The 26,654-nt window shown below is 45.1% G+C and overlaps 1 protein-coding gene across 1 annotated transcript in view; it reads right to left on the bottom strand.

Moving 5' to 3' along the window:
- OTUD7A (OTU deubiquitinase 7A) overlaps positions 1-26,654 on the bottom strand; it is a 357,324-nt gene that overhangs the window by 17,113 nt on the left and 313,557 nt on the right. Inside the window, exons 10-11 of the mRNA XM_032835949.1 lie at positions 11,006-11,133; positions 8,287-8,436 (exon numbers count right to left, since the gene is read on the bottom strand). Coding sequence (XP_032691840.1) covers positions 8,287-8,436; positions 11,006-11,133 — 278 coding nt within the window. The remainder of the gene's footprint in view (positions 1-8,286; positions 8,437-11,005; positions 11,134-26,654) is intronic.

Raw genomic sequence — 26,654 nt, 5'->3', positions numbered from 1 at the left:
AAGACAAGGGAGGCTAATTGCAAAGACAATGAAGGTAATTTGCATTCCTTAGGCACCTTCTGGTTTCCAAAGCCTTCTTGCTTTGGAAATAAAATAAATTTATTTGATTCTTATAATGTCCTATAACAGGTGGGTTGTTCCATATTTTCTCTGTTATTGTACTGAGACAGGTACACAGATGGGCCAATTTGTTTGGAATATGATAAAGTGACTTTGAGTCAAAATCACTTTATTTTAGATTATTATATTTACAAAATTATATTATAAAATTCATTTAAATGGGGTACTTCATACTGATAACATGTGAAGAGAAATTTTTACTTAACAAGAGATGGTGCTGTATATTATAAATCAATCCTGTGAGAAAAAGCATGGTTTGTTGTCAGATAGATGGGAAAGGAAATTTTAGACTCTATTTGGTTTGGGCAATAATGAACTAAGAATTGATACTGAATTTAACCATGAGATGTGCATTGAATACAAGATTAAAAACTGCTTTCATGACCTGTTATATGGGGTAACTCTGGCTCCATAAAATCCCCAAATGACTCATTTTTATAAATATGGCATACTGTTTTCTAAGTGGCAAGAGAAAAAGTTTCAGGCTGCTCTTTGCAAACACTTTTTTCCTGCAAATATCCCATTTTGAGTCTCTGTTTCTAGTAAGTGAACAGCAGACTCTGGTGTGATCATCTGTAAACACTGGTCTTAGCTGTCTGGAGCTGACTGACAGTTATGTGAGCATCACTGCCCATGTTCTTATTCACACCGGCACCCCCCCTCCATCTGTGACCAGTGGGATTTTTAGGGACCATGGTACACTGCTTTCTGGGTAGTGTGAGTGGGAGGCCTGAAGGGACAAAGGCGGAGCTCCTTGAATTCTCTGTGGCCCCTGGATATACTCCAAAGGCTGTCAGGTTATTTGCACTTGGGAGGAAAAGATTATGTAAATGATTACCTTATATATTGAATTTTTAGAAAAAAATAGCCCCGAGTTACCAGGTGCCAGGTGCTGGTTTATCCCAAGCAAGCTTTGGTTTGGGTACCACTTGCTGTACCCCCTCTCTGGGAGAAGCGCGTTCCCTGAAGACCACCCTCTTTGGCCAACTCTCCTTTCTGGAAGTCACACGGTCCGACCTGTCCGAGCGACGCTTCACCAACTACAGCTGCTCCCTGGGGAGCAGGGATTGTCCACCCTTCCTCAGTTTCCCCCACTGTCAGGTGTGGATAGAAAATGGTGGTGGTGGGGGCCTAATAGTTGTCCTTGGAAAGAACACTTCCTGCACACAGGAAGTGCATGCAAGTTGTGGTGTGGCTGTGGGGTGCAGACCCAGCCCAGAGCGGGAGTTTACAGAGTCATTTGAACACGTGGTGTCAGGGAAGCCCACAGGGGTCACGCCTGTGGCCACTGGGGGGGCCCTCCCTGCAAGCTGAAAGATCACAGCCCAGGGTGTCACGGGGCAAAGGACTAATGTCTTCTGAAGCATGGATATGGAAACTACCAAGAAAGTATACATCATTTTATTTTAAAAGTCTTAAAACGGATCGGAAAAGCCTTGCACCTTCATCGTGCCCACACCTGACCAATCTCTGCAGCCCCCAGCCTTCCCTCTGCAAGCCCCTGCCTCTCGCTATGAGCAACCCTGGTCTGCAAGACACAGGAAGACTCTTGTACTTGGAGGCAGCTGACCTCACCGGTGGGTGGGGAGCAGCCCGGATGAGGCAGAAAGAGCTCTGAGAGAGTAGTGAGTTCGGGGCGCCTGGGCGGCTCAGTTGGTTAACCATTTACCTTTGACTCAGGTCATGATCCCGGGGTCCTTGGATGGAGTCCCGTGTCGGCGTGGGGGCTCCCTGCTCAGTGGGGAGCCTGCTTCTCTCTCTGCCTCTGCCCCTCCACTCGTGCTCTCTCTCTCTCACTCTCTATCTCAAATAAGTAAAATCTTTAAAAAAAATGTATTGAGTTCTTTCAGAAGATTGTTTCAACAGGGAAGACACTTAGATGAGCGGTTAAAGAATGCCTCTTGCATTTTTAAGCCTTTAGGAGCTTGCACACACAGATGAGACATGCTGGCCCAAGCAGGAGGAGGAAGCAGGTGGTAGGAAGAAAGGTCTAGGTCACAACCTAGAATACACTTTTTTTTTTTTTTCTTATTTTGAGGCTCCCAGAACATTGTTCCTGAGACAAAAGGACAAGATGACTGCCCCGCTGGGGCCTGTGGTGACTGTTATCTATTGGCTTTCGGTCCTGGGGTGCTGGGAGGTCTTGGTGGGGGGCACTCTCCACAGGGTGTCCTTTGTGTGAAGCAGGGCACCACAGTGGCTGTGTGATGACCACACTTGACAGTGGGGGATCAGCAGGTGTCTTGGAGCTTGACCTTCCCAGTCTCCTCTCCCACCTGCCCACAGACTCAAACAGCAGTCGGGGCTGCTTGCTCCTGAGCTTCTGGCCCCACTGAGGTCTGAGAGCCTCCTACATTGAACCCATGCTGGTAACTGCAGTGTCAATGCGGTTTCCATGTCCCTCACCAAGTCGAGATGCCATGTGACTCGAGGGCACAATCTGGGACTTTCTACCCTTGCTCTAGCATCCCGCATGGCAAGAGGAGACATTCGGAGCATGACAAAGCGCCCCATCAATGCCTTGGGGTCTCCTCCAGCTGGGGACACTGGTCGCTGAATTTGGGGTCACCTGGCCCTGGAGCTCATAGTTGCTGCCTCTCAGCTCTCTCTGTATGAGCCCAGGTCATCTAGTGAGGCTCTGCTTTGCTTGCACTCATGCCTGAGGCCCCAGAGGCACTGAGTCCTGCCCCTGGGAAGGAAGGAATCCAACCCCAGGCACTCAATATACCAGGTTAGCCCGTTTAACTGGGTGGCCAGTCACAGGTGCCTGGAATGGTGTGCCATCATATCAACATTCTCAGGGAATATTTGTGCAAGAACATCCCTGCAGCTCAGGTCCACAGGGCTGTGCAGGAGGCAGCACTTACGGCACTTGCTGATTTGTGTTTAGACTTATCCAGTCACTTGGGCTTGAAGACTTCGGTATTCTCATTCCGTATTAGTTTGCTTGTGCTGCTATAACGGAGCAACACAGACTGCATAGCTTGAAGAACAGAAATATATCTTCTCATCGTTCTGGAGGCTGTCAGTCTAAGATCAAGGTGTCAGCAGGGATGGCTCCTTCTGAGGCTTCTCGCCTTGGTTTGTGGATAGCTGTCTCCTCCCTGTGTCCTCCTGTGTCCTTCCCTCTGCGTGTGTCTGTGTCCTAACCTCTTAGAAGGACACCGGTCAGGTGGATTAGGGTTCACCCCCATGACCTCACTTTACCCCTCAAAAGGCCCAGTCTCCAAATTCAGTAACATCCTGAGGAATAGGGGTTAGGATTTCAACAGATGAAGTCAGCCCTCAACAATGCTATTGCCTCTCCTTTCATGATACGTGGGGATACCTCAACTCAGAGCAAAATCCCCTCACCAGTTCGTGAGGGAATGCGGGATTCTGGCTGATCCTTTCCAACTATTTACCAGTTTCCGAAGTTATGTGTGGCACCAAGCACCCTGCAGAGGCGGTAAGTGAGACTTTCCCTGAGTATCATTATGAATTTGTGGACTGAAGGATCTTTGTCATATTTCTTCTCCTTCCAGCTATGATCCTCATTGTCCCTCTTGTCCTGTGGGGGGCGTGCCCAGTCAGACCAGGAATCCTTCTAACACCACCCTGGTGGTTCCTGAGGGTGTCTCGTTTTCTTCCAGGACAAGATGCTCTGGGATCTTGGTGTATACTTCCTACCCTGGATCTAGCCATGCTCTAAGACACAGGTGTTTGGGGGCAAACAGGACTGGCTTGATGCTGGGGATGGTGGCAGTGGCTTGTCCTGCATGGAAGGTGAGGAGGCTACAGGGTAGGACAGAGGGCCTTAGTCATTTTGGACATCCCTGAAGTGCCTCCTTTGTCCCATGGGGCCTGCCAGATTCCAGATGGTTGGAAGAGAACAAACACCCTTCCTGTCTAAGACACACTGAGCTGGTTACCTGCTGCTGAAGGAGCTCTAACAGGCTCCAGGGAGCTCTGTGAATCGAGAAAGACGCATGGCAGGACAGGGCCAAGGAAGAGAAAGACAGCTTTCCCACTAAATCTCCTCTCCCTCAGTTGCCCATCCTTGCCGTCAAGGATGCTAGCCCGGGTGGTGACTTCAGCAACGCAAAGCCTTCCTGTTTCCAAAAAGGTGCTGTCTGGGGGCAGAGTCCAACACAGCCTGAAGGCACAGAGCCACAGAGCCACGGAGGCTTACTTTAAGGACAGAGAGAGAAGCCCTCATGCCTGGCCACGTTCTCAGTTCAGAAGGGTTTGGAAGGCCATGGGTCCAGAGCTGTGCTCTTGTCCAAGAGGATCCTGGCATAGGCCCAGGGCTTGAGGAGAGAAAGCCTCTGAACATGAAACTGCCAGGTGGTATTCAGATGTGGGGCGCACAAGACCATCTAGTCATCTGCCTGGCCCCAGAGTCTCTCCCAGCAGGACCCCCAATGCTCCCCCTCCTGTGGGGGCACTGGCCACAGCCAGCACTGCATGGAGCCTGTGGGTGTCCCTGAACCACAAGACTCGAGGGTGTTGAGTGCTTCTGCAGGACAGCCTGCTTCTCTCCCTGTGTTTAAAGAGAACGGGTTTTCTTTTAAGGAGTGGGGCTGAAAGCCTCATGCACCATGGCTTTTTAAGGGATCAAGAGCCCAAGAGTCAACAGTGATTTATTTCTGACAAGAGGCCAGTTGGAAAGAATTCTTTCTATACTTTTGCCTTTCCCCAGATAGAAGGTACTCATCCCTGCCGAAAGAAAGAGCACAATCCAGATGGAATTTCTAAAACATCATGCTACCCCCTGATTCAGAGCTGGCTCACTGAACCCCCACCAACCACCTCGCCCCCTCCTTCCTTTGCTGTACTCCCTTGTCAGATGGCTCTACAGCCCGGAAACTGTAGGTGTGGAACTCAGCTTTGGTTATCAAGAGGCCAACACAAGTCCTATGGGAAGGTTTTCCCCCTAAATGAAAAGATAAACTTTCAGGAAGGGAAGGTATTTGGATGTGATGCCTGGAGTGGCAGCACCCATTTTATGACCATGAGGATAAAACCACAGGAAAATAATGGTGGATCAGGGAGAGACTAGAAACTTGAATCCCTGAGAGTACTTAGAACTGCTGTGTTATCCCTGGACCACCCACTTCAGAAGGACTCTTTGTTAGAGAGGCAGCAGTGTCCCCTTTTCCCTATGAGTCTCTTGCAGCCCAGTGTTATTCGGGACACATATCCTTTTGGGAGGTCTTATAGCATAACTTTCTGTGTTTTATTCCATTTTCCTTGGCATTATAAGGGCTGGGAAGAGAGGCTGAGTCTGTCCCTTATATGGGCTCCTGATCTCTCAGCTTCTTTCCAGTATTCCAACCACCAGGTAACAGTAATAACTGAAATGCTAGGATCAGATATTTGCAAAAGGGCCCCTGCAGTCTCTGCTGTAGGTCAGGAAAGAAGGAGAGTGCTCCTGAGGAGCCTCAGGGGTTGGCTTTCTCTGGCGATGGTTCTCTTGACAGGTCCTCTCTATTCCTCCCACCTTCAACAGGTCCTTTTGAGGGGCACACTGGACACTAACTGTGGACAGGAAGGGATACGGTCAATACCTTTAGGTTTATCTTTGAAGCAGCATTGAAGGATAAGGAGATAGGACTGCCTTAGGATAGGCAATGCTGTTTCCTAGTGATTATCTGCAAGGCCACTGAGGACTTCGGTGCATGGAGGGATTGTCCTGCAATGGTCACTTCATAGTTAAGTGGTGATGTGTTTCAGTGGGGGTGAGGGGATCTAGGGCAGGGCGGGGAAGGTGAAAGGGCTCAGCATCCGGGGAGGTGGGTGTCACTGCCCTGGCCCACAGATAGGAAGCAGGCTGGGAGGTCACACAGCACCCCTCACACCACACAGCAAGGAAGCAGCAGCTCCCAGGCCTTTCCATGCCCACACTCTAACCGCATATGCTTTCTCTCTACAGCAACACTCATTCAGCAACCCAGCACTTAGGCCTATTCTGTCCCCTGCCAGCCTCTGGACATCACACACAGCCTCCAAGACTACTTCTAACCCACCTGTCTCTGGGTCTCTCTGTCTGTTCTTCCAAATTGGAATAATTGCTCCCTTCCTGAATATAGCTGCTGCCTGCTTGGTTATATTCCGCCTTGTACTGTGGCTTAGTGGGGTTGCCTGTCTCCCCTACAAGGTAGTGAGAACCCTAACACAGGGATGCTCTCATCTTTGGGGCCCCAAACCTGAATGTGGCAGACGCTTGACATATATTTACTGAACTAACCTTTGGCCCTCCAAACAAATAATGCAGGACCATTTAACTTCAGGCTTATATGTGGTACGGGGAGCAGGGTCATGCCTGCCAGAACCCCCTAGCTTGGCAAGGGTGGCACAGGGAACAGTTGCTAGCAATACCCAAAGCCTAAAAGTTTGCAGAGCACTTATGTTCTCTCCAACTGTATGAGGGTCAGACACACTGCACAGAAGTTACCCAGCCTGTGGGAACCACTTATACATGCTTTGCTTCTGCTTGTGCAGAAGGCGGCACTGGAGTATTTGCCTGCAGTGGCTCATGGGGCCTAGATCGGTCAATAGTCAGCCCTGGCCACAAAAGTGGAGGCAGGGACCCCCACTACTCTGAGAAGTAACCCAGTGGGCAGAGCTACAGGAACCCATGGCACAGACACATGGAACCAAGGACCGGGACCAAAACTCAACTTTGGGAAAAATAAGTTGTCAGAGGTGAGACCACTCTCACTTCTGCAATACTTCCCTGAGAGAAGTCAAGTGATAGCCCTTCCACCTTCATCCTTTCATTGAGGGGCACCAGCATATTCACCTTGAAACACCAAAAAGTAGTACCTGGAAGGTCTAGAAGAAAGCTCAATGCCTTCTGTGAGGAGGGGGCTGGACATCTGAGTCCTCTGCCCAACAACTGAAGATGCCAGCCCCAAGACTTTCATTTTCCCTGACTGCAGAGAATCTCTGGGGAGACTGCACAGAGGGGCCTAGATCCTGGCTGGGACCCCAGGGCCTGAGAAAGGGTCCCCCATTGCCCAAGGGCTGTGGTGAGCACTGAGAAGAGCTAAAAACCCACAAAGACCAGAAGGCAGACAGAAAAGGCAGAAATGCCTCTCAGGCTTTCATGGCTAAATATTGTTTGCTGTGACCCAAGTGAGATGTCTGTAAATGATGTGGAAAAATTATGTTATATTCCCACTACAGCTGCAGGAACCCTGCTCTCCTTTTCCTTCTGGGACTCACATCACTGTGTGACTAGCCACCATACATTTCCTGAGACCACATCCAAAGTCAGGGTCCTGAAACTGTCAGTCCTGCCTGTCTTTTAGTCTCTTGGGGGATTCTCTGTCCAAACCAGAAACAGGAGTGACAAGAGGATGAGTTTCCCCCTCTTCACTCAGCTAGTCAATAGTTAACATGAGAAAACAACAATCATTCTAATCAGAATCCCACCGTGTCCACAGCAAAAATGCATATTGCACTGATGGAAGAGAGATTCCGCATGAATGACTGGTGGCCTGGAACTGTGCAGTGCACAGTCTGTGCGGCTGGCCTGGTGAGCCTGTCTGCTGCACTGAAATGACTACCTCAGGGTAACAGTTGTAATAATTTGAAAGAGAATATCAGTGTTTTGATTCAAAAGCTTACTCTAGAGCAGAGGTTGGCAAAGTTTTTCCAAAAAGTGCTAGTTGGTAAATATTTTAGGCTCCTCAGGCCACACAGTCTCTGTGGCTACTACTCAACTTTGCCCTTGTAGTGCAAAAACAATAGCCACAGATAATACATCAAGGAATGAGTGTGGCTGTGTTCCAATAAAACTATATTTACGAAAACAGGCAGTGGGCCATAGTTTGCTGACCTCTGCTCTAGGGACTTAAAAAAAAATTATGTCTGAGATGAATTATATCCATATAAATATACATACATGTGAAAGGGGAAAATAGTAAGGGCTATTTAAGTGTGGTGGGAATTAATAATTTGCTTTGTATTTTAAATTAAAAGTTGTCTTTAACACTGTTATTTCCAATAACATACCCATTCCAATACATACATACCCACTTATATACCATATACACACGAAATCCATCACTACTGAGTGTACGGGGTGCTCCCTATGGAGGACCCCACATTCCGCCTCCCCATGCCCTCCTATGCCCACCCTTGCCCTGCACATTGTCTTTCAGGTGGCAGCGGACATACCTTGTTCTCTTTGCTGATCTCTCTGCTCCATGGACACAAGGGCAGAGAAATGCGCTTGGTCATAGGCAAGAACCAGAGGTGAGCAGTGACATCTGTTGGGAGGCACCTCCAAGGGCAGGTAAATCCCTCCAAATGGGATTGGAGCAAATGCTGTGGACAGAAATGGTGAGGGCATGTGGAGCCTGAAGGGAACGCAGGTGGTATCCCTCACCACACTGCATGATGTGGTGGGGCACAGGGAAGGGACAGTGGTCTCAGACCGTGGCCTTAGGACTCAGCCACCCCACCCACACGGTGGCAGGCTGGGTGTTGCCCACGTGGCAATGGGTGAGAAAGCTCAGGCTCACAGGAATCTGGGGATGAGACCTGCAGTCCCATGCATGCCCGGCGAACCCCTCACTCCCTTCTGCCTCCATGGCAGAGTCCTCCTGGCTCTGTCAGACTGCACCCTGGGGACAAGTGGGACAGGGCTGAGGGCTTTTAGCTGTGATCTTCCCAGGGACAGCATGCTGTCCTGAGAATTGCACAGGTGCCCAAGAACTCACAACAGTGAGCAATGACATACACTGATGACTGCCTGGGAATCCATGTTTTTCTGGATGAGTGTCTTCCTCTCCATGTATTCATGAAAACATTTGTATCCAGGACGAAATCTATGCTTGCTTGTTGTATATTTTGAGAAGTTCTTCTGCTGAGTCCAAATGAACCAACCAGAAAACTCCAGAACCAAAGTGTGAGTCAGATGGGAAATGAGAGATAGGGATTGGCTCCTTTAGCAATGGGAACATAATCTTGTTCATTTCCTTATTCATCAAAGAGAAGGAAGAGAGACTTAAACCCTCACTAAAATAGAATGACTCCCAGAGATATCTGCCCCAATATAGCACATGCTTTTTAATCATAAAGAACTTTGCCTCTTGGCCTTGGAATCAATGACTCACTCGCTGTATTTCTGTGAGCTGAATGCAACAACAGTAAGTTCCGCGATGCTTTTGAGGAACTCTTCAGTGTTCCTCAGGATAAAGCCCTGCTTTATCCACACCATTTTGTTTTTCTTCTTAAACAATTTGAAAAAGTTTTATTTTTTGTTCTTTTACTTTAAAATCTTTTATGGAAAGCAATAAGCATATGTTGAGGAATGTGGGCTTCAGTATTAGATCATTTGGGTATTAATACTAACCATGCAATTTTCTTTTATTTCCTAACTGTGTAATTTTCTTTATTTTATTTTATTTTTAAATTTTTTTGATGTACTATATGTTGGCTAATTGAACATAATAAGAAATTTAAAAAAATTAAAAAAACCCCCAAAACACTGGTTTTTGGTTGTGGTTCTGTCCATGGGCTGAGAGGTGGGGTAGGTCGCCTCTTGAGCACAGGTGGGATGGAAAGAAGCACTGAGCAAGTCTTGTGGGATCTGAAGGGTACAGGTTCATGTGCCCAGGGGCCCCAGTGAGGGTCCTGGCTCTGTACCCAGAGAGGCTGAAGATCTCAGCCGCCCCTGTCACTGGGTTGCACGGGTAAGGATGTGGTGTTGGGCAAGACCAATGTAGTCCCAGTTCTCTCCCACCATGACAGCCGTGGCCCCATTGGACTTCCTTTGTCAGTTGTGATTTAGCATGAAGAGCCTCATCCTGGTTTGCAGGACCGTCTGGAAGTCCCACAACTTTTGTTAAGGTTCAGGTTTAAATTTAAGTTAAGTTGGAGGGAAAAGTCACTGTCTGGCATTTGCCTATCAAGGAGACCCTTTTGAGAAGTGATGAGCGGGAAATGTGGTGCTGAAAGGGACTGGCTTGTGCTGGTAATGGAAGTGAAGGGAAGGTGAAAACAGTCTGGGAGGGGTTGGAAATGGGAGGTTTTGTTGAGAGGCTGGGGCAGTCGCACTGGGGGTGAACTTCTTGGGCCACCCTCCCTAGCCTCTCTTCTTTCCCTCCTCTTCAGATAGCATGGCTGCCCCATGGACTTCTCAAGTGGCCTTGCCGTTCAGTCTGGCAGAAAGGCTGGAGGGAGGACCCACCCCAGGCATTTCCCTGCACTGAGGTGACCTGGTTCCTTCAAGGCCTTAGTTGAGGCTGGGGCACATTGTGTAGTGTCTCTGGACTTCAGTGTCCACCCTGGGAGGGTGCGGAGAGGGCCAAGGGAGAGAACAAAGGCACAGGGGCTGTGAGAACCAGTGCTTGGCTCTTGGGGGGAAGGAGATAAGCAGACTTCCTCTTCTTTCCTTCTTCCCCAGTCTACATTCTGCCCTGTGACCTCATGCTTTCTGTTTTTTTTTTTTTTTTTTTTTTTTTCTCTTTTCTTTTTGACATATGTAGCCTGCCGAGGGGCAGGAGAGGACTAGAGTCGCTGATGGCTGGGAGGAGGTCTGGCATCCCTGGTGGGGTTTGAGCTCTCTGCCTCATCCTGAGCACATGGGCGGGGGCTAGATTTAGTTCCAGTGGTCACTCCGCCAGATTCCTCCTGGCCACCTGCCATTGACACAAAGTCTAGGTGGATGGGTGGCTGGCGAAGATAACCCCTCCTGCCACTGGGGAAGAAAAAGAAACACATCAAGTTGAGGAGAAATGAGGAATACTAGAATCTTCCTCCCTGCAGAATGAGGCTCTGTGGCCTTCTGGGAACCTCAACTGATATGTTAGGCTGTCTCTTCCTTCGCTGCGCTGTTATGTTTTCTGGGTCATGTGTCATATATGGCTGTTTTATTAATGTATTAACTTACCTTCTCCACCTGAGTCCCTCAACATCGTATCTGCTACGACAACTATTGGTCTTCTTAATATATGGGCGAGGACAAACACATGGAACTCCTCTAGACTCTCGTACACGGGGTCCTCAGAGTTGTCCACACTAGGAGACAAAGCAAAGCAAGCCTGAGTTAGGGTGGGAGATGTTGAAGACAACACCCTCCATCCAGATTTGACCTCCATGGACCTTGCCTGTTGAGGCCCTTGGAGGCCCCCTCGGAGGCCCCCTCCCTGCCACGCCACCCACTGACAGCAAAAACACTAGCCCCAGCTCCTCACCCCTACCTGCCATGGTCTCAGGGGACAATGGGAGAGAAGATGCTGGTGACGGTTGCTGGCCACCTTTAAGACAAGGTCCCCTTGGTGACAAAGGCAGCCCACCCAGAGCACAAGGCAATATGGGGCTAATTATCTAAAGGCACTTAACAAGGACACAGTGGGGGCAGGAGGGCTGAGGCTTCCTTTTTTGGGTAATTCCTCTATCCAGCAGCTTGAGCTGAAGCCTTACCCATAGGGGCACAGGTGTATCTGTGCACGTCATGTGGGCTGGTGGGGTCCAACATTACAAAGATCTGGAGCCTTTCTAGAAATACTCCCCCATGAACAGAAGAGGGCAGTGAGAAGGTTACCTGGATTTCAATCCTCAGAGCAGGAGGGGAGTGACTCTGACCCAGGCTACTTGGTCGCTCCACACCTCACACTCCTGACTCATGTTTGAGGCTCAGGGAAAGAACTGGCTCTAAGAAATGCATTCACTCAAAACTCAGATATTCGGACAAAAGACTGTCACCTTGATGTCCTTTACAACCCGGCCACCCTAAAGGAAGAGCCCATTGAGACAAGAGAGTCAGAGCTCACAGCTTGACGCGGTCTTTGGCAGGACACACACAAGACCCTCAGGTGGCACCTGCACTTGTTCTTGAGCCCTTGGAGGATGGCCAGGATTAACTGAGGGAGGTCTGTCAGTGCTGGAGTGGGTGGGGCCAGAGCTAGCAAGTGGGGCTCTGCTGGAGAACCCAGGGTGGGGCAGCCTGGGGAAACAGCTGTCCATTCATAGCCCACAGCCTGAATTACTTCTAGAACAAAAACTGTGACTCTTAAGGAATGCATCAAGGACCTGGGAAGTTTTGTTGTTGTTATTGTACCTATTATTTCTAAGGATCGATTGATTGATTTACGCTGACTCAGAATGCCTTACTTTTTTTTTTTTGGAAGTTGTTTTTTTTTTTAAGATTTTATTTATTTATTTGACACAGAGAGACCATAAGTAGACAGAGAGGCAGGCAGAGAGAGAGGGGGAAGCAGGCTCCCTGCTGAGCAAAGAGCCTGATGTGGGGCTCGATCTCAGGACCCTGGGATCATGACCTGAGCCGAAAGCAGAGACTTAACCCTCTGAGGCACCCAGGCACACCAGAATGCCTTATTTTTACACTTAAAAATACTTGACAGCAATGACAACAAGTTGGTGCATATAGTATTAAATTACTTTTCTGTTTGTTTGGAATCATTTGAAAGTAACTTGCCTATCTGAAATCCAGCACCTTGGAAAAATTTAGGTGCATATCTTATGGATAGAACATTCTACAAAACTACAGTCATCAAAATCAAGGGTACATCCAATCACTACTACACTGATTGATCTAATCACCATGACAGATGGGAAGTCACAGTCTGCCAACTGCCCCATAAATGCCTTTTAAACCAAGACTCCAACATGCTGCTTTTAGCTGTGGTGTCTCATTAGACTCCTTTGGTCTAGAACATTTTTCATGGGTTCCTTGACTTTTGTGACCTTGACACTTTTGAAGACTATGGGCCTGGTATTCTATAGCATATCCTTAGTTTGGGCTCCTCTATTTCCTGTGATTAGATTGTATTGGATTATGCTGTGCCCTTTTCACAGCATCCTATCATGTGGCCTGGACCTTTGGACTGTCCCATTACTGGTGATGTTGACTTGGGCCACTCCCCTCAGATCATCTGTTAGGCTTCCCTCTACATGACACAAGAATATGGCCCAGGTTCATCTTTTTAAAATTTTTTAAAATTTAAATTCAATTTAATTAACATATAGCATATTATCAGTTTCAGAAGTAGAATTTATGCTCATTACATCCCATGCCCTCATTAATGCCCATCACCCAATTATCCTATCCCCCTACCCACCCCCCTCCAGCAATCCTTAGTTTGTTCCCTAGAGTTAAGAGTCTCTTATGGTTTGTCTTTTTTTTTTAAGGTTTTATTTATTTATTTGGCAGAGAGATCACAAGTAGGCATAGAGGCAGGCAGAGAGACGGGGGTGGGGGGTGGGGGGTGGGAGCAGGTTCCCTGCTAAGCAGAGAACCAGATATGGGCCTCGATCCCAGGACCCTGAAATCATGACCTGAGCTGAAGGCAGAGGTTTAACACACTGAGCCACCCAGGTGCCCCTGGTTTGTCTTATTTTATTTTATATCTTATTATTTTTCCTTCCCTTCCCCTGTGTTCATCTGTTTTGTTTCTTAAATTCCACATAGGAGTGAAATCATATGATAGTTGTCTTTCTCTGACTGCCTTCTTTTTTTTTTTTTAAGATTTTTTATTTATTTGACAGAGATCACAAGTATGCAGAGAGGCAGGCGGTGGGAGTGGGAGCAGGCTCCCTGCTGAGCAGAGAGCCCAATGTGGGGCTCGATCCTAGGACCCTGAGATCATGACCTGAGCTGAAGGCAGAGGCTTAACCCACTGAGCCACTTAGGCACCCCTCTCTGACTGACTTCTTTCACTCAGCATAATACCCTCTAATTTCTTCCATGTTATTGTCAGTGGCAAGATTTCATTCTTTTTGATGGCTGAGTAATATTCCATTGTATATAGGTCCCACATTTTCTTTATCCAGGTTCATTTTGTACCTTCTCTGCCTCAGCCTTGGATTCAGCCATTTCTCTAAGATTTTTTGTTTGTTTGTTTGCTTGTTTTTAAATAGTGGATAATGGTGTTTAGAAACCAAAATATAATCATCACTATTGGATTGTTATTGCTTCTAGATGCAGTGAATGGAGTGAAGGCATGTGTGTTTTGTGTGTACACTCACACATGTGCACAGATACTTCCATCTGTCATCTTTCTATTAACTTAGAGTCCACTGATAACTCCCATTCCAATCTAATACCCCAATGTTAATTCTACTCTAAATCCCATCTCCAACAGTGAGCAACTTGGTTTCTATTAGTCTTAAACTGTTTCCTAACTTGATAAATTCCCTCCGCCCCATGTAAGCAATTCTCCACTTCTGCTGTCACCCTGCCTCCAAGTTGTCCTCTTCATCCTACTGGCTCTGATACTCTGGCTTTGGTCTTCTGGGTCCTACCAATGTCCCCACCTGTCCATTGCAGATGCCCCTTTGCTTTGCCACACTATATGGCTTTAGGACTGAATTTTTCAGGAAGGGAAGAGAAGTGGAAGAGGAGTATTTTAAATACACATATACATGACAAGTCTAAACACAATGCTTGTGGGTGTGCTTTTAAAATTATCCTAGATGATTATTCTCTTACACCATACACAAAGATAAACTCAAAATCGATCAAAGACCTCAACATGAGGTAGGAATCTATCAAAATCGTAGAGGAGAACATAGGCAGTAACCTCCTTGACATCGGCCATAGCAACTTCTCTCAAGACATGTCTCCAAAGGCAAAGGAAACAAAAGTGAAAATGAACATTTGGGATGTCATCAAGATCAAAAGCTCCTGCTCCGCAAAGGAAATAGTCAACAAAGCAAAGAGGCAACCCACAGAATGGGAGAAGATATTCACAAATGACACTACAGACAAAGGGCTGATATCCAAGATCTATAGAGAATGCCTCAAACTCAACACACAAAACAGATAATCATGTCAAAAAATGGGCAGAAAACATGAACAGACACTTCTCCGAAGAAGACATACAAATGGTTAAAAGACACATGAAAAAATGTTCATCATCATTAGCCATCAGGGAGATTCAAATCAAAACCACATTGAGATACCACCTTACATGAGTTCGAATGGCCAAAATTAATAAGACAGTAAACAACAAGTGTTGGAGAGGATGTGAAGAAAGGGGAACCCTCTTACACTGCTGGTGGGAATGCAAGTTGGTGTAGCCACTTTGGGAAACAGTATGGAGATTCCTTAAGAAATTAAAAATAGAGCTTCCCTATGACCCTGCAATTGCACTACTAGGTATTTACCAAGATACAGATGTAGTGAAAAGAAGGGTCATCTGTACCCCAGTGTTCATAGCAGCAATGGCCACAGTCACCAAACTGTGGAAAGAGCCAAGATGCCCTTCAACAGACGAACGGATAAAGAAGATATGGTCCGTTTATACAATGGAGTATTATGCCTCCATCAGAAAGGATGAATACCCAACTTTTGTATCAACATGGACGGGACTGGAGGAGAGTATGCTGAGTGAAATAAGGCAAGCAGAGAGAGTCAATTACCATATGGTTTCACTTACTTGTGGAGCATAAGGAATAACATGGAGGACATGGGGAGATGGAGAGAAGTGAGTTGGGGGAAATTGGAGGGGGAGACAAACCATGAGAGACTGTGGACTCTGAGAAACAAAGTGAGGGTTTTGGAGGGGAGAGGTGGGGGGTTGGGTGAGCCTGGTGGTAGGTATTGTAGAGGGCACGTATTTCATGGAGCACTGGGTGTGGTGCATAAACAATGAATCTTGGAATACTGAGAAAAAATAAAATTAAATTAAAAAAATATCCTCGATGATTATCCTGTCCAGCCACAGCTAAGAGAGAGGCTGCTGTGTATGTGAGGTTCAAGTGCTTCCAGAAGCTCCTTGCTTGTCCCTGTCACCCAGTAAGTGCTCACAAGCAAGTGGACAGTTGAACAAGGTAATAAGTAGCATGGACAGGAGGGAACACAGAATTATAACCTGCATACTCAGAGAGAAAAATATCTCAGTTAGAAATGTGGAGTGTTATTCCTTTCCTAATCCAGTGGATGGAGAGGTCAGCACTGGAAAGAGATGAGGCATTAGAGAGTCACATATGAATGCTGAGAAGAAGAAATAGCAAGGGGAAGGGGAACTCTCTCAGCCCTGGGTTCTCAGTTGCACCTTCACTCCATGATGGAACACTCTGGTGTCTAAATAGCTACACAGAAGGGGCCTCACTGCAGCAACAGTGCAAGGGCTGACCAAGTATGAGGCACTACTGTACTGTCACAGCATTCTGCTCATGCAAAATTTGAAGCAGAGCCATTATATTTCAAACTGAAAGACCAGCCAATATTTACTGAGCACTTACTATATGCTGGAATGGTAAAAGGCACTGCAGAGGCCCTCAAGTAAGTTCTGTCCCTCCATCTGTTTATCCATCCATCCATCCGTCCGTCCATCCACCTACTTGTACAGACACTTACACATCCATCCATCTATCCACCATCCATTCTTCCATCCATCCACCCACGCACCCACCCATCTCTCTGTCCCTGGTTCCGTGTCAGGGATAGAGCACAGAGTTGGCAGAGGGTGATGGAGGACAGTCTGGAGCATAGTGACCTTTCTCCACACCAGTTGTGGGGTTGAACATGAGAGCCAAATGTCAACTATGAACCTTCAGTGACCCAGAAGGTGGCAGAGAAGGTCCCAGCTGCACCCTAGGGGCAATATGAGAATCATAATGTCCTTCCCTCCTTGCTTCTGGCTGCTTGCTTATACGTTTTAGGGAGTGTGTTTGAACTGGGGGTGGGGTCTTGTTCTGCACTTACTCCTCAACATCACAGCCATGCTCCAGTGCTTGATCCTGCTCTGTTGAATTCGGGCTGAGAACATTGGCTCTGCATCTCCTCAGGCTGTTCTCATGGGCAAATGGGATCATTTCTGGGATGAGACTTTGAAACTGTGGCCTGTCCTTGTGAATTACAGTGATTGAGCCCACAGGCAGAAATCAGCTCTAGTGAAACCAATCCTGAAAATTCTCTTCTGCTTCTTACCCAGAGGCTTAACATCATCTTCCTGTGAGCTCACTGAGCAAATGTTAGACCTAGGATTGTAAATAGAATCTGGTCTTTGGTAAAAGACATGTAAAAATGTCTAAAATTGGTGTTTACTGCTAAGAAGACTAACATGCAAGTATACCTACTTCATCCTCAAAGACACTGTGCATACCCCCAACAAGTTCCTAATGTGTTCTGTGGCATAATGCACGTGCATCACCTCCTCTGCAACATTACTCAGGGAGAAAGGAGTCCTGAGAAAGGCCAGACCATCTACCTAGTGAATACCCCCTGGGGTGGATGGATGAAATGTGACCAGGGCAGAGGCCATGCTGAGAGCTTCCTCCAGGTAAGCCTGAAGTCACGATGGTGGAGTGAGGTCCAAATGGTATCACAGGTCACAGAGAATGGTGGCAGGAGTCAAAAGTACAAGACAGATTTGGGAGTGCTCTGGCTTAAATGGCAGCCACAACCCTTGGAGACCACCCACCAAGAGCCCAGTTACAGACAAGGAAGCCAATCTGGATGGCTGGTGGGGTTTCACCTAAGGGCAGTCACCAGCCCACACAGAGGGGCAAGTCTCCTAGGATCTTCCCTGTGTCCCCCTCCCCCCAGGTGTGCTGACCACACCTCCCATTTTGCTCAGGAAAATCCTGATTTATACATCTGGAGTGGTCGGTATTCACTCCCCCGCCAACCCCCCAAACAGTGCACCAGTTTGGATGTAAGTTGTATGATCACCCCATCTATGGTGACAGAGTTATTGGTTTTTGGTGTACTCTTCCATGTAAAGATATAAGATTAAGATATTTAGATTCTATACACAAACACAAACCCGTGTCCACCTCTAGGTGTAAGGGCATGATGCTATTCTGACTCCTGCTTTTCCCTTTTAATGGTGCATCTCAGAGATGTTTCCAGCACAGTATGTGGGGTCCTTCCCCCTCTCACAGCGCCACAGCCCTCTTCATGCATGTGTCACCAGCTGCATTTCTGAGTCGTGGGACTCAAGCCCCTCCCCCAGGCAGGGCTCAGAGCCATGACAGCACCTTTGATGAATTGGCATGTAGACTTCGGGGGCCTGGTGATTAGAAGCCAGGGCCCTGAGCAGAGGGGAGGCCAGACCGTTCCTGTTGTGGGCCTTTGCACCTGACCAGAGACTGTGTCTGGCTAGATGGCAGCCTTTAGGCACAGGGTAGGCAGCAGGGTCTCTGCTAAGAGCTATGGCTTGGGAAGCTAAGAATGAAGAATGGTGAGCACTCCTGGCACTCTGAAGGGGCCAAGTGGGTCTCAGGCTCTGACAGGAGCTTCAATACAGCAGCCAGGTGCCTTGGGGGCAAAGACTCATCCTATTGGCAGGAATCAATAAGCTGGTGTCAACTGTATGACAAATATTTACTGAGTTATCTGTGATAGGTATAGCACTCTCCTGTGTGTGTGTGTGTGTGTGTGTGTGTGTGTGCGCGCACATGTGTGGACACGTATGCAGGTCTAGGGGTGGAAACACTCGTTAGCAGAAGGTCAAATAAGAAACTACCAGGTATTAACAAACTCAATGATAGAAAGGTGGTTTCTTCAGACAGGAAGGTCAGGGAGGCCCCTGATAGATGAAGAGTGGACTTTGGTCTTATTTCTAGCTAGAAAAGTCTTTAAAAAATTAGACCTGGATTCTACATCTTCAAACATGAGAACTCTGTAGCTGAACAAATGCTTTTCCTACTTGGTTTGCTGGTGGAGGTCAGAGAACTCTAAGGAACACTCACAAGAAAGCTTCTTGTCTAAGGAGAAGCCATCCCCTGGCCTTGGAATGCCAGACAGGGGTGTGGGCACCTTGCAGCAGAGAACACTGCTTATTTTTCCTTAGAATACTCGAGTTTCTATCTCTGAGACTGTGCATCATGAAATCATTTAGAATTCTAGGCATTTCTGAAAAAGGCCAATAAAGAAGAAATGCGGGAACCACACTACAAAATTAGTAAACATAGAAATGAAATTGCAGAAACAACTTTAGAGGAAAAGCAGAATGAGAAACACACAAGAGAAGTGAGGAACCAGGACAAGAGATGCCCTGTGGGGGCTGCCTAGGGGTCCTCAAACTGACCCCTTTTCTGTGTCTCTTTTCTTTCCTGCTTTAAGAGCTTCTCAGCCTCCACTTAACCTATCTCACCGAATGGAAAACAAGTAAGCTCTTCTTTTATAAAAGGTTAAAGAGAAAAAGTTATTTTTATCACAAATCTCAAGATGAGTTGTTAATTTCTGCTCTCCATACCTGCTTTGCATTTGTTAAGAGCGTGGGTTTATGTTTTTGGTCAGTTCTAAGTTTGGATTCTGGCTCTCTTTTGTGGGTTGTGGGACTTTGGGAACTGACCTGATTTTCTGAATCTCAGTTTCTGGTTCTGTCATTGGCTATATTAATGACAGTTTCACAGCTCTGCTTGACACATCACATAATGTAACACATAAGTGTGTTCAGTGGACGACACAGCTCTAATTCCTGCCCGACAGTGCTGCACTTCCTTGATTCCTAGGAAATCCAGATTCTTTGGGAAGGCCACAGCAACCTACTCTGGGTCCCAGGCTACCAGTCAAAGGGGTGAGCACTGGGCCCATGAAGGGGGCAGCCTCTGAGCCCTGCCTTCCAATGGGTCAGGTCTGGGTGCAGTGTCATAGGACCTGAGCCAGAACATCTCCCCTGGGCATGTGTGGCAGCACAAATGGTCAGCTCTAGGTCTGCTGGTCCTGGGTCCAGCTCTGTATGTACATATAGCATAGCAACTGGTACCCAGCCTTGAGCTGGGTTGGAAGAGAACCAAAAAGAGCTATTGGGTTTGGCTGGCCATCAGAAAATTACAGTCTGAAGGAGGAGACAATATAAAACATACATGAGCTCCGGATGAGGCAGGGGCCCAGGACAGGGCGATGTGCACAGCAGTGCAACATTTCTCCGGGCAGAGTACAAACAAATGGTACTTTAAAGAGATAATGCAGAAGTGACCTTTCCCCCAATCCTCTGAGATGTGGGGTCACAGACACAATCCATGTTACCAAAGAGTTTAAAATACAATAAAATAGACATATCCTTTGAAAAAGTAAACTTCGAGAGGGTCCTAAACAGACTCCTCCTTTTCCTGTCCCACAAAAATACTTTCCACTTCCCACACAAAAATAGCTGAATCCCTTTCACGACCTTTCCATTATTGACATGCGAGTAAATAGAACGAAAATAGCAGCACCTAGAAATCTATGTCTTCAGGGTTATGAATTACCGAATTCTGAATCAGAAAGGCATTCTGGAGGGGCGCCTGGGTGGCTCAGTGGGTAAAGCCTCTGCTTTCGGCTCAGGTCAGGATCTCAGGGTCCTGGGATGGAGCCCCACATTGGGCTCCCTGCTCAGTGGGGAGCCTTCTTACCCGCCCCCCCCGCCTGCCTCTCTGCCTACTTGTGACCTCTCTGTCAAATAAATAAATAAAACCTTAAAAAAAAGAGAAATGACCAAATATAAAAAAAAAAAAAAAAAGGCATTCTGGAGTCTCTGAGTTGTTGGAGAGATTCCAACAAAACACATCAAACTTTAGGGGAGAAGTTGGTGCATAAGTCACCTTGGGAAGTCAAAGGTGTTCCAGAGCAAGAACATTGCCTTCTGGATGGAAACATCAGTTCAAGGGAGCAGCTCTTCCTAATGGTCTCCAAGTGAGGAAGACCAAACACATCAAAGGGAATTCCTGCACGAACAGCCCCATCATTCATTCAGATTAGTTTTGATACAATAACAACATGTAAAACTCTTGGCACAGGCTACATACCCCCCAAAATAAATGCTAGAGCACACCTGAATTTTTGCCACATCATATAACTTGTCACAATGGATCTGGCAGGATTAGGATTAAGAAAATGTTCAGGGGCGTCTGGGTGGCTCAGTGGGTTAAGCCTCTGCCTTGGGCTCAGGTCGTGATCTCAGGGTGCTGGGATCGAGCCCCGCATCAGGCTTTCTGCTCAGCGGGGTGCCTTATTGCCCCCCCCCACCTGCTGCTCTGCCTACTTGTGATCTGTCTCTGTGTGTCAAATAAATAAATAAATTCTTTAAAAGAAGAGAAAGAAAATGTTCAACTGCTAACCTAGGTAGGAATGTCTTCTGATGTGTGTGTACAGAGGGGGATGCAGGTGAGAAGCAGTGAGGACACAGGTTTCCAAGGCCCCTTTCAGCCTACCTTGTCTACCCCACCTGCTCTCTTGATTGAGAACTCCTGTTTCACCTACCATCTCCAAACCTCTAGTCTACCACCTTGTGTCTGATTCTTGCTGCTGTGCAGATCAAGAAAGAACACTCCATACCTTCTCTCCTCCTGAATACAACCCACCCACCTGGATAGAATGCATGGAGGAGTTACTGGAAGGTTCTAGAAAGTAAATAGTAGCAGATGGATTGAGGAAGAAAATGGAACTTCCATTTTTTTTTTTAAGCCTCTGGTGTTGCCAGATGTGAATGCAACATATCCTGAAACCCACAAGCGGGCACTGGTGAAGGGACAGAAGGTGGCCTCTAGTTTGGGATTGAGGAGTGGGAACTTCTCAAGCTCAAATAAAGCATAGAAATCCCCATTTTTTTCTTCTCCCCTCTCTTATGTTCTCTCAAAACTCTTCCACAGGCCATGGCAGAGGCCACAACAGAAGCCACTGGGAGCCATAAATCTAAAAGAGAGGAACCTTCCTCACTGATCAGTGGAGCTGTGATGCCAAGAGGGTGGGCAGGGGTGAAATGTTTAGTATTTTCCCCTCTCTGTCATCCTGGCTATCTGGGCCCAGGATACAGGTGCAGTCATGGAATCACATGGCAGAGTGCTGTAGCTAAGTTTCCAGAATTCTGGCTGGTGGATAAAAAATGGGGTTGTAGGGAACTGAAAAGTACCTGGGAGATCATGGAAAGGGAGAACTTGAGAAAACAACCCCACGAGGTTGTTTATGAATTCCCGGACTCCTGTTCCCCCAAATCCTGGGCTGTACATGTATAGGTTTGGTCCTAATTGGTATGTCAAAGTCTCTGAGGACTGACTGAATAGATTGTACCCAGGTCACAGACTGAGTAATGTATGGAATAGGAGAGCAAAGGTTTTTGAAAACTGAACTGACATTAGAACCACAGCACATCCTTGTAAAAAGCACATGGAATATTCACAAAGTTAGACTATAAGCTCAACTCTTAATAAACTTTGACAAATTTAAAATAATTTAAATCACACCAATTACGTTAATAGATCACAATGCAATTAAACTAGAATAAGTAAAGAAAGACAATAAAAATCTGTTACACAGTTACTTTTAAAGAATTCAGTGGTCAAAGAGAAGTTCTTAAGGGAAGTTAGAAAATATTTTAAACAGAATAAAAACATAAATCCAACATACTGAAATTTTTTGTATGTACCTAATCAGTGCTAAAAGGGATATACATAGCTGTTAGATGCATATATTACAAAAAGAAAGTTCTCAAATCAATAATATAGGTGCCCACCTGAACAAAGTAGAGAAATTAGAGCAAAATAAACCTAAAGCAAGCAGAAGGAAGGAAATATGAACGATAAGACCAATCAATGAAACTGAGAACTAAAAACCAAAATTGGTTCTTTTAAAAGATTAACAAAATGGATAAAATTTTAGCAAGGATGACAAAGTAAAAACAGAAAGACAGTAACTGCTGAGTTTGGAAAGAATGAGGGACTATCAGTAATGACCCCCATAGACATTGATAAGTTATAAAAGGAATATTATTAACAATGCTATACACATAAATTCAACAACTTAGATGAAATGAACAATTTCCCAAAAAGAAGCTACCCAAATTCACTTATTTCTACTTTCTGGAACTATTAAATAAATTGAATTTATCATTAATAGCCTTCTGAAAAGGAAATTTTGGGTTGCAGATTGATTCACTGGTGAATTCTACAAACATTTAAAGAAGAAATATCTCTAGTTCTGCAAAATCTCTTTTAGAAAATACAAGAGGTTAATGCTTCCCAGTGTGTTTTATGAGACTAGCATTCCTCCAAAGCTAGACAAAGACAGTAGTATATAAAAAGAAAACTATATTCCAATAATCTCTATGGTCACAGATGCAAAAATCCTCAATATAATATTGCCAAATTGAATGAGCAAAATAAAAAAGTTCAATACACTAAGAGTTCATCTCTGGAATGCAAGGCTGGCTCAATACTCATATATCATTCAAGGTAACCCACAACATTAATTAATTAACATTAAAGAAGAAAACCCCTACATGATCATATTAATTGGTGTAGAACATTTATTTGATAAAATACAACATTAATTAATGATAGAAACTCTTAACAAAAGGAATAGAAGAAAACTTCCTTAATGTGATAAAAGATATCTACTAAAAACCTGTATTGACATCATATTAATGAAAGATTTCTGACTAATACTGGTAACCAGGAGAGGATGTCCTCTCTTACCATGCCAACTCAATATTGTACTAGAAGTCCTAACTAGTGCAGTAAGTCAAGAAAAATAAAGGCATACAGGTTGGAAAGGAAGAAAGAAAACTATCCCTACTCATAGATGATACAAATGTCTATGTAGAAAATCTGAAGGAACCTACCCCAAAACTTGCATAGATGTAATAAATGAGTGTAGTAGTATCACAGGATACCAAACCAACACAAAAATCAATCACATTTCTGTAAGTAGCAATGTACAATAGCAAACCCAAATGAAAACACGTGCGCACACACACACACACACACACACACACATTATCATTTACAGTAGCTACAAATGGATTACTCAGGTATAATTTTTTAAAAAGATTTTATAAAATAAATATTTTATAAAATATAAATATAAATAAAGATTAAAATAAATATAAAAATTGGAAGGGGAGGTTAACCATGAGAGACTATGGACTCTGAAAAACAATCTGAGGGGTTTGAAGCGGCGGGGGGTGGGAGGTTAGGGGAACCAGGTGGTGGGTATTAGAGAGGGCACGGATTGCATGGAGCACTGGGTGTGGTGCAAAAACAATGAATACTGTTACACTGAAAAGAAATAAAAAATTTAAAAAAATAAATATAAAATAAAGATTTTATAAAATAAAGAATTTATTTTAGACAGAGAGAGTGAGAAAGAGTGAATGCACAGATGAGCAGGGTGAAGGGTAGAGAGAGAAACAGGGGAGAAAGAGAATCTCAATGAAATCAAGATTTGGATGCTTAATTGACTGAGCCACCCACATGACCCTCAGGTATAAATTTAATAAAATACATATAGGACCTGTATGCTGAAAACTATAAAATGCTGATGAAACAAATAAAAAAAAAAGATCTAAATAAGTGGAGAGACATACTGTATCACTCCAACACATGGAAAAAGATGTGTTAGAAGACTCAACATTGTAAAGATTTTAATCTTCCCCAAATTCATATATAGATTTAATGTAACAGCAGTCACAATCCCAGCAGATTATTTTTCAGATACAGATAAGCTTATTCTACAAATTTATATGGGAAAGTGAAAACAAACAAACAAAAACAACCCCAAACTAGAAATACTAAAAAAGAAGAAAGTTGGAGGAATGACCAATTTTAAGACTTATTATAAAGTGACACTGATCAAGAGGGTGATATTGTCAAAAGATGGACACATTTTTCAATGGAAAATAATAGAGGATGCAGAAAAAAATACCTACAAAAATAATACTGATTAATTTTTGATAAAGGTTAAAGGATTTCAATGTTGAAAGGATAGTTTTTTTCAAGAAATGATATCAGAAAACTGGACATCTATACACAAGTAAATGAACCACTCATCTGTTCACCATCATGACAATATTGCTTTTTGAATAATGTCATATAAATGGAATCATATGGGGTTCCTGGGTGGCTCAGTTCCTGGGTGGCTCAGCTCATATCCTGATCCCAGGGTCCTGGGATTGAGTGCTGGAGCAGGCTCCCTGAGCAGGGAGCCTGCTTCTTCCTCTCCCTCTGTCCCCTCCCTGACTTGTGTTCTCTCTAGCTATCTCTCTCTCAAATAAATAAAATCTTTAAAAGATAAATGGAATCATACATACAGTATATAACTTTTGGATATTTGATTTTTTTCATTCAGCAGAATGCCTGTGAATTTCATAAAAGTTGTTGCATGTATCGGTAATTTTATTGGTGAGTAGTATTCCATAATATTAATGTACCTCAATTTGTTTATTAAAGGACATTTGAGTTGTTTCCAGTTTTGACAAGTATGGATACAACTGTTATAGACTACTTGTTACAGATCTTTGTGTGAACATGTTTTCATTTTTCTGGGGCAGATTTTCTCAACCTTGGCAATACTGAAAGTCTGGACCAGATAACTATTTCTTTTGAGTGGCTGTCCTGTGCATTTTGGAACACTTAGTAGTATTCTTGGCTTCTACCCATTAGAGTCTACTAGTACCTAGCCTACCCTACAGTTGTGACAACCAAAATTATCTCTAGACCTTGCCAAATGTCCCAGGGTGGGGATTACCCCTGGCTGAGAACAACTGCTCTAGGGTAAATACTCAGGAGTGGAATGGCTGGATCAAACAGCGAGTGTATGTTTACATTTATAAGAATCTGTCAGGGGCACCTGGGTGGCTCAGTTGGTTAAGTGTCTGCCTTTGACTCAGGTCACAATTCCAGGGTTCTGGGATCAAGCTCCACATTGGGCTCCCTGCTCAGTGGGGAACCTCCTTTCCCCCCTTCCCCTCCTTTCCTCCCTCTTCCACTCATGCTCCCGTTCTCTCAAATAAATAGAAATTTAAAAAAATTTGTAAGAATCTGTAAAATTGTATTTGAAAGTGGTTGTACCATTTTCTATTGCCACCAACAGTATATGAGAGTTCCATTTGCTCTGCATTTTCACCAGTACTTGGTATTGTTAATATATTTTCTTTTCAATCTTCAAATACATGTGTAGTGGATTTTTCATTTGCATTATATTCTTAAAACTTAAAGGATCCTGGTTTACTCCTTTCCTTCCAAAAGTATAGTGGTCGTGTTGAAATTGCTTGGTAATAATTCATTGTAAATGCATTTAAGAGAATTCCTCTCAATAATTCATTGTTGACCTAATGTTTACAAAGATTTTCAAAATTTGAGAGGTGAGCAAAGGGAGATTCAGGGAGGCTGAATTGGAAAATGCCTTTCTGTACATTTACAGAGCAAGACAACTGATGTGGAGGTTTAGTCTATTGTTAGTAAGGACTAGGATTCAAATGGTATTCCCTTGAAACACAACTGGGATTGGACTAGAAAACAGAGTCATTATTCCATTACCCACAGAACTAAAGGTGAGAAGGCAGCAAAAATCCACTTCTCTGTAACAATGGAGATAGACTCCTGAGCTAAGGGACAGAGGAAAAAAGCAAGGGACCTGAGAGACAGAAGATCTGAGTTTGAAAACTGAGGTTTGCTGGGGGGAGGGGGGTCAGGAGAGGGTGGTAGGGTTATGGACATTGGGGAGGGTATGTGCTATGGTGAGTACTGTGAAGTGTGTAAACCTGGCGATTCACAGACCTGTACCCCTGGGGATAAAAATACATTATATGTTTATGAAAAAAAAAAAAAAGATCTGAGTTTGAATTATGTCTCTGTCATTTAGTACCCTG

The sequence above is a fragment of the Lontra canadensis genome, unplaced genomic scaffold (assembly GCF_010015895.1).
Source record: "Lontra canadensis isolate GAN:19392208 unplaced genomic scaffold, GSC_riverotter_1.0 scaffold89, whole genome shotgun sequence".
Lineage (NCBI taxonomy): Eukaryota > Metazoa > Chordata > Mammalia > Carnivora > Mustelidae > Lontra > Lontra canadensis.
The sequence above is the reverse complement of the archived record's forward strand: the minus strand, read 5'-3'. Positions and strand labels throughout refer to the sequence as shown.